Source organism: Enhydra lutris, unplaced genomic scaffold, assembly GCF_002288905.1.
Source record: "Enhydra lutris kenyoni isolate GAN:26980312 unplaced genomic scaffold, ASM228890v2 scaffoldscaffold21, whole genome shotgun sequence".
Lineage (NCBI taxonomy): Eukaryota > Metazoa > Chordata > Mammalia > Carnivora > Mustelidae > Enhydra > Enhydra lutris.
Genome location: NW_019154105.1, coordinates 6,629,834 through 6,643,313, shown reverse-complemented (window position 1 = coordinate 6,643,313; position 13,480 = coordinate 6,629,834). Strand labels below are relative to the sequence as shown.

Here is a 13,480-nt window from a genome sequence, read left to right as displayed (position 1 = left end):
GGGGGGGGGCGGGGAGCGGGAGGCGGGAGGCGGGGTGGGGCTGGGGCGGCGGAGGGCGGGGAGCGGGGTGGGGGAGCAGAGGGCGGGTGCGGGGGCGCGGACGGCGGGGAGGGCGGCAGGAGGTCCCCCCGCCTTCCCTCCGCGGCTGCTCGGCCGCTGCACGGTTGTCACAGAAAACAACCGGCGGCTGACGCTGCGGTCGCGAAGCACGTGTTCCCCGCGGCGGCCTCCGGAGCGGGCGGACTAACAAACCCGCTCGGGGCGGGGGACCCAGGAGTGCTTGGTCTCCCGCCGCCCTTCTCCGGGTTAGTCCGGGTCTGGGGCCTTTGCACCCCCCACCCCGCGCTTGTGCCTGTGGCCGAACCGGGCTTGTGTCTGGGGTGGGGGAGCCCAGGCGCTGGGGCGCTCTGCTGCCTGTTGAACGGCTGGCGTCGCCCTCGCAGGGCAGACACCAGAGGCTTTTTGTCTTCGCGGATTCCTTGAGCTATTTTTGAGCCGGAATTCGGCTGCTGGGACGCAGCCCGACGTGGCGGCAGATTTCAAGGTCTAGAACCGCAGAGGCTGAGTCAAGGCCAGCAGCTCCCCTTGTTTGCCTAGCGACCTTGCAGGAGCTACTGCTCCTTCCGGGCTCAGTTTGCTCGGCTGTGAAATGGGAACAACAAAATGAACCAGCGTTAGAGGACTTTTGTGAGGATTAACCGACGTGTCATCCGTAAAGCATATACTGCATACATTTTAGCAATTAGAAGGCCTTCTGGAAATCCTTTTTCCCCACATTTTCAAAGTTCTTGTTTTGAAATAATTGCAGACTTAAAGAAGTTGCAAAAACAGTACAGAGGTCCCATGCACCCTTCCCCCAGCTGCTTCCAGCGAACTAGCCTAGGTAACTGCCGGACATTACGGAAGCAGGAAATGCGCACTGACACAATGTACTAGTTGGACCACAGACCGTGCTGGGGTTTCACCCGCTCTTGCTTGCTGTTGTGTGTATATAAACTTACATGAAATTTTGTCACGTGTATTCATCAAGGAACAAAAAAACTGTCTCACCACAAGGCACCTACTACTTGCAACCCCTTTGTCAGCACTCCTTCCCCACCCCCAACCTCTGGCAGCCAATGTGCTTCATTTCCATAATTCTGTTCTTTTGGGGATGTTAGATAAATAGGATAATACAGTATAAAACCTTTGAGATGAGCTTTTTTCCCCACTCAGCAGAAAGCCCTTGAGATCCATCCAGCCATCATATTAGTAGTTTGTCCATTTAAAAATATATATTTATTTATTTCAGAGAGAGAGCATGGAGGTGGGGAGCAGAGGCAGAGGGAGAAGCAGACTCCCTGCTGAGCAGAAAGCCTGATGCAGGACTCCCAGGACCCTGAGATCATGACCTTAGCCCAAGGCTGACACTTAATTGACTGAACCACCCAGGTGTCCCAGTAGTTCGTTCATTTTTGTTGCTAGCACGGATATGCCACTGTTTTTTATTCATTTGACCTATTGAAGGATATGCAGGTGTTTCTAGTTTTTGGTTGTTGCTATCAACATTTGTGTACAGGTTTTTATACAAACATAGGTTTTCATTTCTTTAGGATAAATGACCAATACTCTTGTAATTCTTACAGAAGGAGATATTGATCCATGTAGCATATGCTAATGACTGTGAAAATAGTGAATGTTTAGGGGAAAAAAGTGTCCAGTGTGATTCTCTGGGCCAAGCAAAAATGTCCATAGACTTAACAAAACACAGAGGGAAGTTTATTAGCTATGAGAGGCAGGCGGGGCAGTGGGCAGGCCTCCAGCTCTAGTGGATGCTTGTTCATCTCTCAGAACTCAGTTTCTTCATTTAGAGGGGAGGAGGTGGACTAGATTTCCTTCAGGTCCTGCCAGCTCTAACATTCTATGAGACTGGAACTAGCTGCCAGGCTGTCCCCACTTTTGAGTGATGTAACTGTCCCTGAGGAAAAATATCAGTCATCAGATTTGATTTCATAAAGTGCTTAGATGTCTGAGTTAGTTGTAAATGTGTGGAAAATAAACTTTGTAAAGGTGTCTAATATTATTGAAGGTTGCTTGCTAGTAGGTCATGCTGAGCGGGTCATCAAATGTTAAGGTTAGATGTAACTTCAACACCCTCCTGTTCAGCTCCTTAAGAGTGATCTGTTTGTTTCAATGAGCAACTTTTTGTATCCTTTCATCTAGATCTTCACAGTAGAGCTGGTTTAAGCCCAAACACACACATATGCACACACAGCAAGCAAGAAGTTTCTAGAACTCATAAGGAAAGAATAGGAATTAAGCTGGAACCTCTTAAAAATGCCTTGTGCCTGGGGCGCCTGGGTGGCTCAGTGGGTTAAAGCCTCTGCCTTCGGCTCAGGTCATGATCCCAGGGTCCTGGGATCGAGCCCCGCATCGGGCTCTCTGCTCAGCGGGGGCCTGCTTCCTCCTCTCTCTCTGCCTGTCTCTCTACCTACTTGTGATCTCTATCTGTCAAATGAATAAAAAAAAAAAATGCCTTGTGCCTGCAGGGTTGAGTGCAACACGGAGTAGATTTGGTATAAAGAGTGTTACAGATGAAAGGGGCCTGGAGGTGAAGAGGCTTCAGGGAAAGACACCAATAATATAGAAATATCTGTCTAAGGAAGTGATGTATTAAGATAATGAGTGACCTGCCCTTAAACTGCTCAGGTTCCAAGTCCTGACTTAGGCAATGGCTAAGATGTATTAGATTATCTAGGAACTAGTCTCATTTTCCTTCCATCAGCTGCTTCCATCTCATAGTCATACCCTAACATCTCAGTGCAGACAGGAGCCTGGTGGGTAAGGAAACTGGGGGAAGCAGGCTGGGTAGAATAAGGCAGTAGGGAAGGGTGGAGACTGTGACTAAGAGAGCCTAGGACTTGTCTATAGAGGGCAACCATTATACCAATTGGTGGCTCCATGGAAAGGTGGACCCAGTGTTCCCAGAGAACCTGATTTTTGCTCTAGATTATGTATGTGAGCTTTTTTCTATGTTGGAAGCTCTAGTGTAGGCCTTAAACACCTTTCTCGGGAGTCACACCACCTGGATTAAAATCCCCCCTCTACCACTTATTAGCTATGGGATCTCTCACAAGGGTTTGTTCTGTTCCAAAATCCTTTGAGCCTCTATTTCCTTATCTATGAGTGGGAATAATGCTAGTACTCAGTACCTACTTCATTGGATTGTTACGAGATTTAGGTAAGTTCATGCATGTAAAACATTTAGAACATGCCTGTTATATAAGAAGTCCTTGATATATGTTAACTGTTCTAATTCTTATTCAAAGAGAAAAGGGACCAGATGACAGGTCTGTAGGCCCCATGCTGCCCATGGACAGCCAGTTTGAAAACTTTGACGCTTTGAGTTTAGGGAGTTAGCTGTGGCCCACAGAGGTTAAATGAAGTGCCAAGGTCATTCAGCCAGTTAAGGGTGAGTGGTCCCTGGAATGCAGGTTCTTCCCCCCTGCACTGTGGTCCTTTAAAGGATTAGAAAAAGTCCCCAGAGGGGTTGCAACTTATGACAAAGAGAATGGGTAAATGAACCTGGTGGTAATATTAGATTTACACCTAGTGGCATGGATGGGCCTTTATAATATGGTGCTTGGTAAATCAGTAAGAAGTGGAATGGTCCCATTTATGTAAATGAAGAAAAAATGCACATACAAGAACGATACAGATATTACAAGGTGGGTAGAAGTGAGAGGGTACATTTCAAATCTCTGAGAGGGGTTTTGCCTGTGCAGGGAGAGCAGTGAGCATGGGATGCGGGCTAACAGCCTAAAGCAAACAGGAGAGGGGCCTTCATAGGCCAGAGATGGTGGGCCACGAACTAGGGATCTGATTAGCTCTCCCCTTCCACGAACCCCTCCTCCCCTACCTCACCCCCTCAAGAAAGGTGGAGGCCAACCTCCTTCCAACCTTTGTCTCCCGCCCCAACCCCTGTGGTGCGTGCTGTCTTCCAGGTGTGAAAAGCGTCTACCTTCCCAGGGCTTCACAAAGACCAGGCACCGGCCGCCGCGCGCCCCCGCCCTGGACGGCCTGCGGTGGACGTTCGTGAAGAAGGGCCTGGATGACTTCCGGAGGGGCTGCCCGCCGTGCGAGGCTCTGCTCACTCGGGGTCCTCAGGAGGCCTTTCTCCCCCAGATCCGTCCCCCAGCTCGCCAACCCGTCCCAAAGAAGCGGCAGCACAGGTGGCCCAAGGGAGCAGCCCCGTTTCCCGAGCTGTCACCTGCGCAGCGGGCGCGGGGGGCCTTCCTGGCAGACGTGGAAGCCCAGCGGACCCCGCACCCTTTGGCTCTCTACCCTCATCTGGGAGAGGACATGCCCGTCGAGGTGACCTCCTGACCTAGGGCTGTGGGAGGGCCTCCAGAGGAATCCCCCTTAGACGTGGGGGAGCTCCTTTGAGGGGTGACGTGTTTGCGGGGTTGGGGGGACAAGTGAGTGCGCCCCGGGGGGCTGGCGCAGCCTTCCTTGCTCCCGGGAAGGACACTGGCAGCAACACACTGGCCACTCCCTGTGTTTGCTATGAAGCCACACAACTTTGAAAGGTCCAGTAAACCAGAAACATTCGACGTCTTCACCCCGAAGTTCTACCAGCCTGCTTCTCCTGGGCCTTTTTGAGGGCAGGAGCCACCGGGGACATCGTCAGTCTTGCTTCTGTTCCTTTAGCCTGGTGTCGGGAGGTGTCCGTGTCACTTAGCTCTCAGATGGGGTGGGGGCCCCGGGGAGCCCGCAAGGTTCTGGGGAGACTGACCACATGGTCAGTCTCCCCACATGGTCAGTCTGGGTTTGGATGGCGGCTGCAGTACACCCCGCGTCCCGGGCTGCCTTTGACTCTGAGCTCCCGAATCCTTAGCCTGTGGCTCCCGTTCCTGTATCCCAGGGCGCTTCCAGGCCTCCAGGCATCCAGTCTGTCTTTCAAACGAGAGGGGGAAGGGGGCCAAGGTTAAAGGGTCTGGGCCAGTGGACTGTCTTTTAATTAGACAAATGACAACCTTCGTGGCAAACATCTCATTCCTCTGACCACTTCTAGCTGCTGTGGGACACTAGAAAATGGAGTTTCTTGGTTGGGCATTGAGACGGAAAACAGAATCTGGAATATAATTCTGTTAGATTTAAGGAAAAAGGCGGAATGGATATTGGGCAGCGAGCTTACAGGGCCTGTTGCCCTGCCCACGCCCACGTAGTCTGCTCCCTAGGTCACTCCGTGCGCCTGACTTCTCTGCAAAGCCCTCCCATGGCCCTTTCTTAGTCAGAGTCAAGTCCTCGCCATGGTCTGAAAGGCCCTGTGTGCCTGTCTGCTCTCTGCCCCACCTCTGCTCCGCTCGCCCTCCAGCCTCCCCTCTGCTCTCACCCCGCCCTGGCCGTGCTGACCTCCTGGCTGCTCCGTGAACTTAAACAAGCTTGTCCAGTTCTGGTCTCCCTTCCAACACCTTCCGACACCTGCCCCTACACGTCTGTCTGGCTCACTCCTTCACGTCCTTCAGATCCTTGCTCAGATGTCTCATAAAATAACACTTCCCTTCTGTCCCATCCTCCAGCAGTCGTTGTGACCTATTTTTCGTCATGGCTCTTGTCACCCCTGGGCTCCTGGCTGGAGTAGAATCTCTAGAAGGGCGGGGACTTCATCGGCATCTTTCACTGTGTTCCACTAATACCTGCCATGGGGTAGACCCTCAGTAAGGATTTGTGCAAAATGAATGAATGAAATAGTGATTAGTGGCAGAAGAGTCTGCAGAAAGGACAAACCAGAATTTCTAATCAATTTTCCGCTTGGGGCTTTCCTCCTCTGCCTCCTACAGGCCAGAGCTTCTGAGCCCATGACAAGCAGATTATTTCCACTTACCCCCAGATGGCACTTGGGATTGTGGCCCTTATTTCCATGTCTGACCTCCCTAGAGAGGTGTGTTGGCTTCTTTCCGAGGCGGGATCTCTTCTTATGGTACCATGATGGCCACCAGCTGCTCCAGATTGAAATTCTGCCAAGAAAAAGAACACCTCTTTTTGCACGCTTCCAGCAAAATTCCATCGCCTAGTTCCCATGGGTAAAACCTGGGTTATGTGCCTGTTGCTAACCAGTCACCATGGTCTCAATTATCCTGGTCTGCCCGTGGAGCAAGGATGGGGTCCAAGAAAAATCTAGACACTGTTATGTATGGGAGGAAGTTAAAAGCAAAAACTCTCTGGAGGCACTTGGCTCAGTCGGGCAGTGAGGGACTGGGGTAGGCCCAGGGGCACTATTCCGTCTGGAGGAGATGGAACGTAGCACAACAGCCGATCCCTAATATCTAGGTGGGGGACACCTACCCATAGCGCCCAGCCCAGGACTCGCACAGAAACTGATGAACGGCTTAACCGCTGGAAAAGCAACGCAAAGGGGCATGTTGGTCTGTTCTGCTTCTCTTTTTTTTTGCACATTTGTCTTCTCTCCAAGGCTGTTTTCTGTTTGCAGCTCTTATTAAAGGTGCTGGAAGTGCTGGATCCCGACAGGAAACTGGAGGACACGTGGGCTTATTGTCAGGGTGTCAGGAAGAGAGCAAAGGAACCAGCCAAACTTTTAAGAAAACTTTCCACCCAAGTCGACCCGGGCCTGTAAGTATTGTCCTTAACCCCGTGCTGGTTCTGTCACCCGACGAAACATTCGAGGACTTCCCTTCTCAAAGCTCCTTTTGAATAATTTCGAGGAGCAAAATAACTTAAGTTCCCAAGGAGAAGGCAAAGAAGCCTTGGGTCCTCCCGTGAGTAGTGTTTATTTCAGAAATGGATGTGAATTACCCAGCAATAGACCCGACACGGGTACATGACTCTAGGACAGCAGTTTGGGAAGAGGAAAACTGCAGAAAACCTGGCTAACTGGCCCACAGCGACTGAATGATCTGTGTCAGAAGCCTTTTACTCAACGTGATTGGGACCAGTAGTTGGCTGGAAAGCAAACCAAAACAGAAAGATGAACACAGGGACTTATGCAGAATGATATCAAGTCCTTGAAGCATTTCACTTTACTCTAAAACGTAACAGTACATTCACTTGCTCAGTCTTTTTTTTTTTTTTTTTAAGATTTTATTTATTTATTTGACAGACAGAGATCACAAATAGGCAGAGAGGCAGGCAGAGAGAGAGAGAGAGGAGGAAGCAGGCTCTCCACTGAGCAGAGAGCCCGATGCGGGGCTCGATCCCAGGACCCTGAGATCATGACCCGAGCCGAAGGCAGAAGCTTAACCCACTGAGCCACCCAGGCGCCCCCTTGCTCAGTCTTTTTATGTCAAGCCTTTTTTGGAGTGTGTGCCTGCTTGAAGTTCCCAGTCATCATTTTTGCCTAAACTACACCAGGAACTCTACCTTCATTAACCCATTTCCAAAGCACTAAGCTTAATTTTCAAAGAAACCTTCTTCTTTTGTATCACACTCTTATATTCCCAGTTCACATAATTAATCTGAAATGTTAATGTGATGATAAGTATGCTACACAAAAATAGATTCGGGGACACTGGGGTGACTCAGTCGGTTAAGCATCTGACTTCAGCTCAGGTCCTGGGATCAGGCCCCTAATGGGCTGTGCAGGGAACTAGCTTCTCCTTCTGTCTGCCCCTCCTCCCACAACCCATGGCTTGGTCTCTCTTTTTCTCTCTCTTAAATAAATAAATAAAATATGAAAAAAATAGTTTTTGGGTACAAATTTGACTTGTGAATTTAGATGATGTCACTGTTGGGCCCTTAGGAGTGTGGGTGAAGGAGAGAGAAGCTGATCCACAGCCCCCAGACCACTTACATGGTCATGGTCAGGCCCCAGGCCCATGGTCAGGGTGTGTGGAAGGGGCCACGTTAGAGCTTTTATTCAATTATACATGTTTGCTGACGTGAGACACAAGGTGACAGGAACCCAACTATCCTGGCCCCCTCATAGAATTGGGAAAAAGAACTGGGCACACTCATCTCAGCTCTGTCCTTCTTCCAGTAGGAAGCAAGATGGCGCATGGGAAACACAAATCCTGTCTGCTCTTCCCTTCCTGAGGGGACCCCCGGCCTGGCCCAGCACCACTGGAGCCTGCTGGGTGCCGGGACAGTCTGCCTATTTCTGGGTTTCAGTGACCAGGTCCTTTGGACCTAAATCCATGTGCTCCAACATGGTTGTTGTCAGCAATAATATTTTGGCTTTCATCTTTGCTCTTTGTATTGTTTTGCTCAGAACCTGGGGGTTGGGGGGAGGGAGAGGAGAGTTATAAGTAGGGATCCCCTTGGAGAGCCCAGCAGGGTGGGTCACTGTGGCCCTATGAACATCTTCAAATTTTTTGATCCTCAGCGAACTGTTAGCTGGTTCTCTTTCTGTAGAACGAAACGAAACGAAATAACAGTACTTGCTGAGTACCTGCTATGGGTCATAGACAATGCTAGGCTCTGAGGACATAATGGTAAACAGGTTAGGACCCTGTCCTCATGGTGATTACAGCACGGTGTGGAAGGGAGCAGTGAATACATACAGAAAGTATGCATCTTAGTTCACAAAGCCGTATGTTTATAAAACACCACTTTTCTCTTTTTTTCTATCTATGTCTGACCCCATACCCTCATCCCAGCGAGCAGCAAACTAGTCATGGTCATCATTTGTACTATAAGAAAGCGGGATAGGTCCCCAGTAATTGCAGGACTAAATTTCAATCTCTTTCTGGTCTTTGGGACTCTTCTCTCCATTCTCGCTGTTTGTGGTACACCCTGTGCACCCCCTGTCCCTTCCCATGTCACCCACAATGTCGAGTATAATTGGTGCAACAAGCTTGGGCTTCCACCAGAGAGATGTTCTGCCTTTAACAGTAGGCAGTTTCCCTGGTCAACCCTGAAAAAATCTTCAGGAAAAGAAATTAAAAAGCAAATGTGTTGTCTACTTAGAAGGAGAAAAGATAATAGTATAGAGGAAGTGAGCAAAACTAATATCTTAATAAATTATCATCACAAAATGAATGTGTAATTGCCTAATGGCAAGGTTTTCCGTCAGTGTAGTCTTTGCACATTCTGTTAGCATGTCCTTGCTCGTGCCTGCTGTGTAAAATAACATGAATCTGGTGGCTTAAAACAACAGAAATTTATTATCCCACAGCTCTGGAGGCCAGAGTCCAAAATCAGTATTACTGTGCCGAAATCTAAGTGTCAGCAGGGCCATGTTCCTTCCAGAAGCTCTAGAAAAGAACCCACTCCTTGCTTCCTCAAGCTTCTGGTGGCTACGGGCCTTCCACGGCTGTGGCCATGTCACTCCAATCTTCGTGATCAAAATCTTCAAATCTCTCTGCTCTGTTTTCACATTCCCTTCTCCTGTGTGTGTGTGTGTGTGTGTGTGTGTGTGTGTGTGTGTGAAATCTCCCTCTGCACTTCTCTTACAAGGACACTTGTGATGGCATTTAGGACTCACCCAGATAATTCAAGATAATCTCCCCATCTGAAGTTCCTTAAATTAATCATATGTATAGAGATGATTTTTTCAAGTAAAGTAACATTTACAGGTTCCAAGGATTAGCACCTGATCCCTTTAAGGGCCATCATCGGCTTACCACAGGGTGAGGTAATATCTCCCATCTTTAAAATAACTTTTATTGAGCACAGAGTCTCTCCTTTCCTTTAGAGCAAAATCCATGAAAGAGGTGTCCATACTTACTTCCTCTTCTTTCTTTAACTCATCAGCGCTCCAATGGATCTGCCCTTGGTCATGGTCGCCATTAACTTCTCAGTGATCATAGTGCTTGATGGGCCAATTGTAGTTGACACAATTGATCATGTCCTCTTTCTTGAAACACTTTTGTTTTTTTTTGTTCACTTGGCCTCAGGTCACCTCTCATTCTTGGCTCTCGTCCCCCTTCAATGATCTTTCCCTAGTCTTCGTTTGCTGGTCCCTCCTCATCTGCTTTTTAACCTTGAAGTACATTGGACTCGGTCGTCTACTGAGGTGACCTCCCCTTGCCCAGCTTTATATGGATGTTCAAAATTTGCCCTTGAATCTACCCTTGTCATCTCAAACTCAACAAGTCCACACTGAACTCTTGATTTCTTCCCCAAACCTACTCACCCTTCTATCTTCTCCAGATCATTAAATAGCAACTCCATTCTTCCAGTTACTTTCGAAACTGCCAACAAATCTTAATGGCTTTACCTTTGAAATATATCAGTCATACCTACTGTGTGACTGTTGCTCTGTTCCAAGATCCCACCATCTCTCATCTGAATTATTGTCATAGTTTACTCATTGGTCTCGTAACCTCCACCCAACATAGCCCCGCTCTCTGCCCCAGTCTATTTGTCACACAGTAGGTAAAATGATTCTATTAAAAACTTAAGTCAGCCTCATTCCTCTACTCAAAATTCTCCAGTTAAGGTAGAGCACAGGGAATGTAGTCAGTGGTATTATAACAGCCTCACAGGGTGGCAGATGGTAGCTACACCTGTGGTGAGCCCAGCGTAACATGCAGACTTGTCGGACCCCTGGGTTGTACACCTGAAACTCAGGTGACATCATGGGTCAAGCACACCTCAATTGCACAAACATACTGCAACATCGATATGATTGCCATAAATGCTATGTTTTTCATTTAAAAAATTCTCCAATTACTTGCTTATTCAGAGTAAAATCCAAAGTCTTACAGTTGCCTCTAACGGCTCTTACGATCAGCCCCCTTACCCATCGGGCCTCACTCTCTGCTACTCTGTCCTTTGGTCTCACTCCTCCAGTCACACGAGCCTCTCTGCTGTGCCTCGACCACGCTCAGCACACTCATGCCTTGGCTCCTTTGTACATGTTTTTTTCTGTCTGGGTCTGCAGTTTGATATCTGCTTGGTTTGATCCATTTCTTCTTTGGGGTCCCTGGTCAACTATCACTTTGGTAGCGAGGCCTTCTCTGTAGAAATAAAAAGCCCCCCGTCAACACTGTCCATGCCTCCTACCCTGTTTTATTTTTCTTAATTTTCTTTATATTTTTATTTTTCTTTGTATCACCTGGCATAGGCTTACCTCTTTCCCATCTGTTTCAATCTTAAGTTCTATGAGGACAGGGTTTAAACTTTATTTACAGCTGAATCCTAATGCCCGGAGCTGTGCCTGGTACTTAGTTGGTGTTTAATAAATGTTTGTTGAATGAATGGATGGATGAATTAATATATGGGTGCTCTGAATAAAAGGTACAGGGTACTGGGAAGGAAGTGTGGGTTCTGGGGACAGCCTGGGAACACCTCCCTGAAGAAGGGATATGTATGTCAGAACATAAGGGAGATGAGGGAATGCAGAAGGCATTGCAGTCAGATGGTGCAACATGTGCAAAGGCCCTGTGGCTGAAGGGAGTGTGAGGAGTTCATGAAACTGAGAGAAGGCCGTGATGGCTGCAGCTCAGAGAGTGAGGGAGGATGGTAATGGCAGAAGAATCTAGAGAAACAGGCAAGGATTGGGCCATGAAAGGCCTTGGAAACTGAGTTAAGACAGGTCTTTAATGGAAGAGTAATAAGCTATTGAATAAAAAAACTTGCGCTTGAACATTTGTTCATAGCAGCACTGTGCATGATAGCCCAGATGTCCATCAACTGATGACAGATAAACAAAACGTGGTCTCCTCAGACAATGGAATCTTAGCCATAGAAGGGAGGAAACCTCTGATACATGCTATAGTATGTATGAACCTTGCAACGTACTAGATGAAAGAGGCCAGACACAAAATGCCATATGTTTGGGGCACTTGGGCGGCTCAGTTGGTTGGGCAGCTGCCTTTGGCTCAGGTCATGATTCCAGGGTCCTGGGATTGAGCCCCGCATTGGTCTCCCTGCTCAGTGGAGAGCCTGCTCCTCTCTCTCCCTCTGCCTGCTCCTCTGGTTACTTGTGCTCTCTATCTCTCTGTCAAATAAATATAAATAAAATCTTTTTTTAAAAATGCCATATGTTATAAGGTTCTATTTAGATAAAATGTCTAGAATAGGCAAATCCATAGAGACCAAACGTAGATTACTGGTTTTCAGGAGCAGAGAGAATGGGGGAAATGAAGAGTGACTGTCAGTGGTTATGGAGATGCTTTTGGGAGGCAATGCAGATGTTCCAGAATTAGATAATGACAGTGATTGCATAACTTTGTAAATGTATGGAAGCTACTGAATTGTATATTTTGAAATGGTAAATATTATAATATGTGAGTTATATCTCAACCTAAAAAAGAAGCTATTGAGAGGTTTAATTGAGGGTCGTTTGCTATGACCAGATTTATATTTTGAAGTGACTGTTTTAGCTGCAGTGCTGAGAATGGATTACGATTTGGGGGTTTGGGCCCTAGGGAAGATCAGAGACACCAGTGAAGAACATTTGCAATAGTCCAGAGACGGAGATAGAGTTAAAACCTACCAGATTTGTTAACGGGTTGGATTTTAGGGATGAGAGAGAGAAGTCAAGGACATCTCCTGCTTGTTAAGATTGTCAATGGCTTTAGCGAACTCCAAGCACAGTAAATGGGCACATGCCTTAATAAATGGTACTCATGGGGCGCCTGGGTGGCTCAGTGGGTTAAAGCCTCTGCATTCAGCTCAGGTCATGATCCTGGGGTCCTGGGATTGAGCCCCGCTTCGGGCTCTCTGCTCAGCGGGGAGCCTGCTTCCTCCTCTCTCTCTGCCTGCCTCTCTGCCTACTTGTGATCTCTGTCTGTCAAATAAATAAATAAAATCTTAAAAAAATATATAAATGGTACTCATAATTTCAAAATATCAACTTATACTAATAAAATGCTATATTCATTTTAATTATTATAACAACTCATGATATACTTGCCTTTATGATATTAATAATGAGAAGGTAGTCTTTTGAAAATTAACGTCTACCTTGTATGAACTTGTGAGAGACTATTAGAAATGTGAGCATTACCACTTCTTTCTTTAAGATAGTGTTTGAAATCTATTTGGATTCATGGTGTCTCATCTTGTAAGGCTTTGATGATCTCATTATCCTTAGTCCCAAGAAGACTGCTGTGTCACATCCAGGTCAATGGCTTTATGAAGAAAAGAAGCCACATCACACAGATTTGCTCCATGAAGATGGTCCTCTTATCCATGAAAATGTGCGCAAAGGAGTTAGGGACTTCTGCAACTGGGCTACTACTTTTGTAAGTTCGTAGTAATACTTACAACCAACTTTTTAAAGTCAAGCTCAGAGTTGCTATTATTAAAAAACAATGTTAGGATATGATCTAAGCCAAATAAAGTCATAAAGGAATTATGATTCTTCCACCATTTATGATAGAAGTGTTTCCTATAGATGATGTTTCTGGAAAGTTTGCAAGCTTTTTGAATGCTTACTGTTTATATGCCACATTGCTGCTGTTTCTTTCTTTTTAGTGGCTTTTTTTTTGCCAACTTTATTGAGATATAACTGACATATGATATTGTGTAAGTTTAAGGTATACAATGTGATAATTTGATATATATAAATATGCATTTATATATATATATATAT

At 47.0% G+C, this 13,480-nt stretch overlaps 1 protein-coding gene across 1 annotated transcript in view; it reads left to right on the top strand.

The window, feature by feature from the left end:
* Positions 1-13,480, top strand: part of LOC111149210 (family with sequence similarity 47 member E) — a 35,274-nt gene that overhangs the window by 258 nt on the left and 21,536 nt on the right. Inside the window, exons 2-4 of the mRNA XM_022506158.1 lie at positions 3,984-4,353; positions 6,473-6,612; positions 12,980-13,130. Coding sequence (XP_022361866.1) covers positions 3,984-4,353; positions 6,473-6,612; positions 12,980-13,130 — 661 coding nt within the window. The remainder of the gene's footprint in view (positions 1-3,983; positions 4,354-6,472; positions 6,613-12,979; positions 13,131-13,480) is intronic.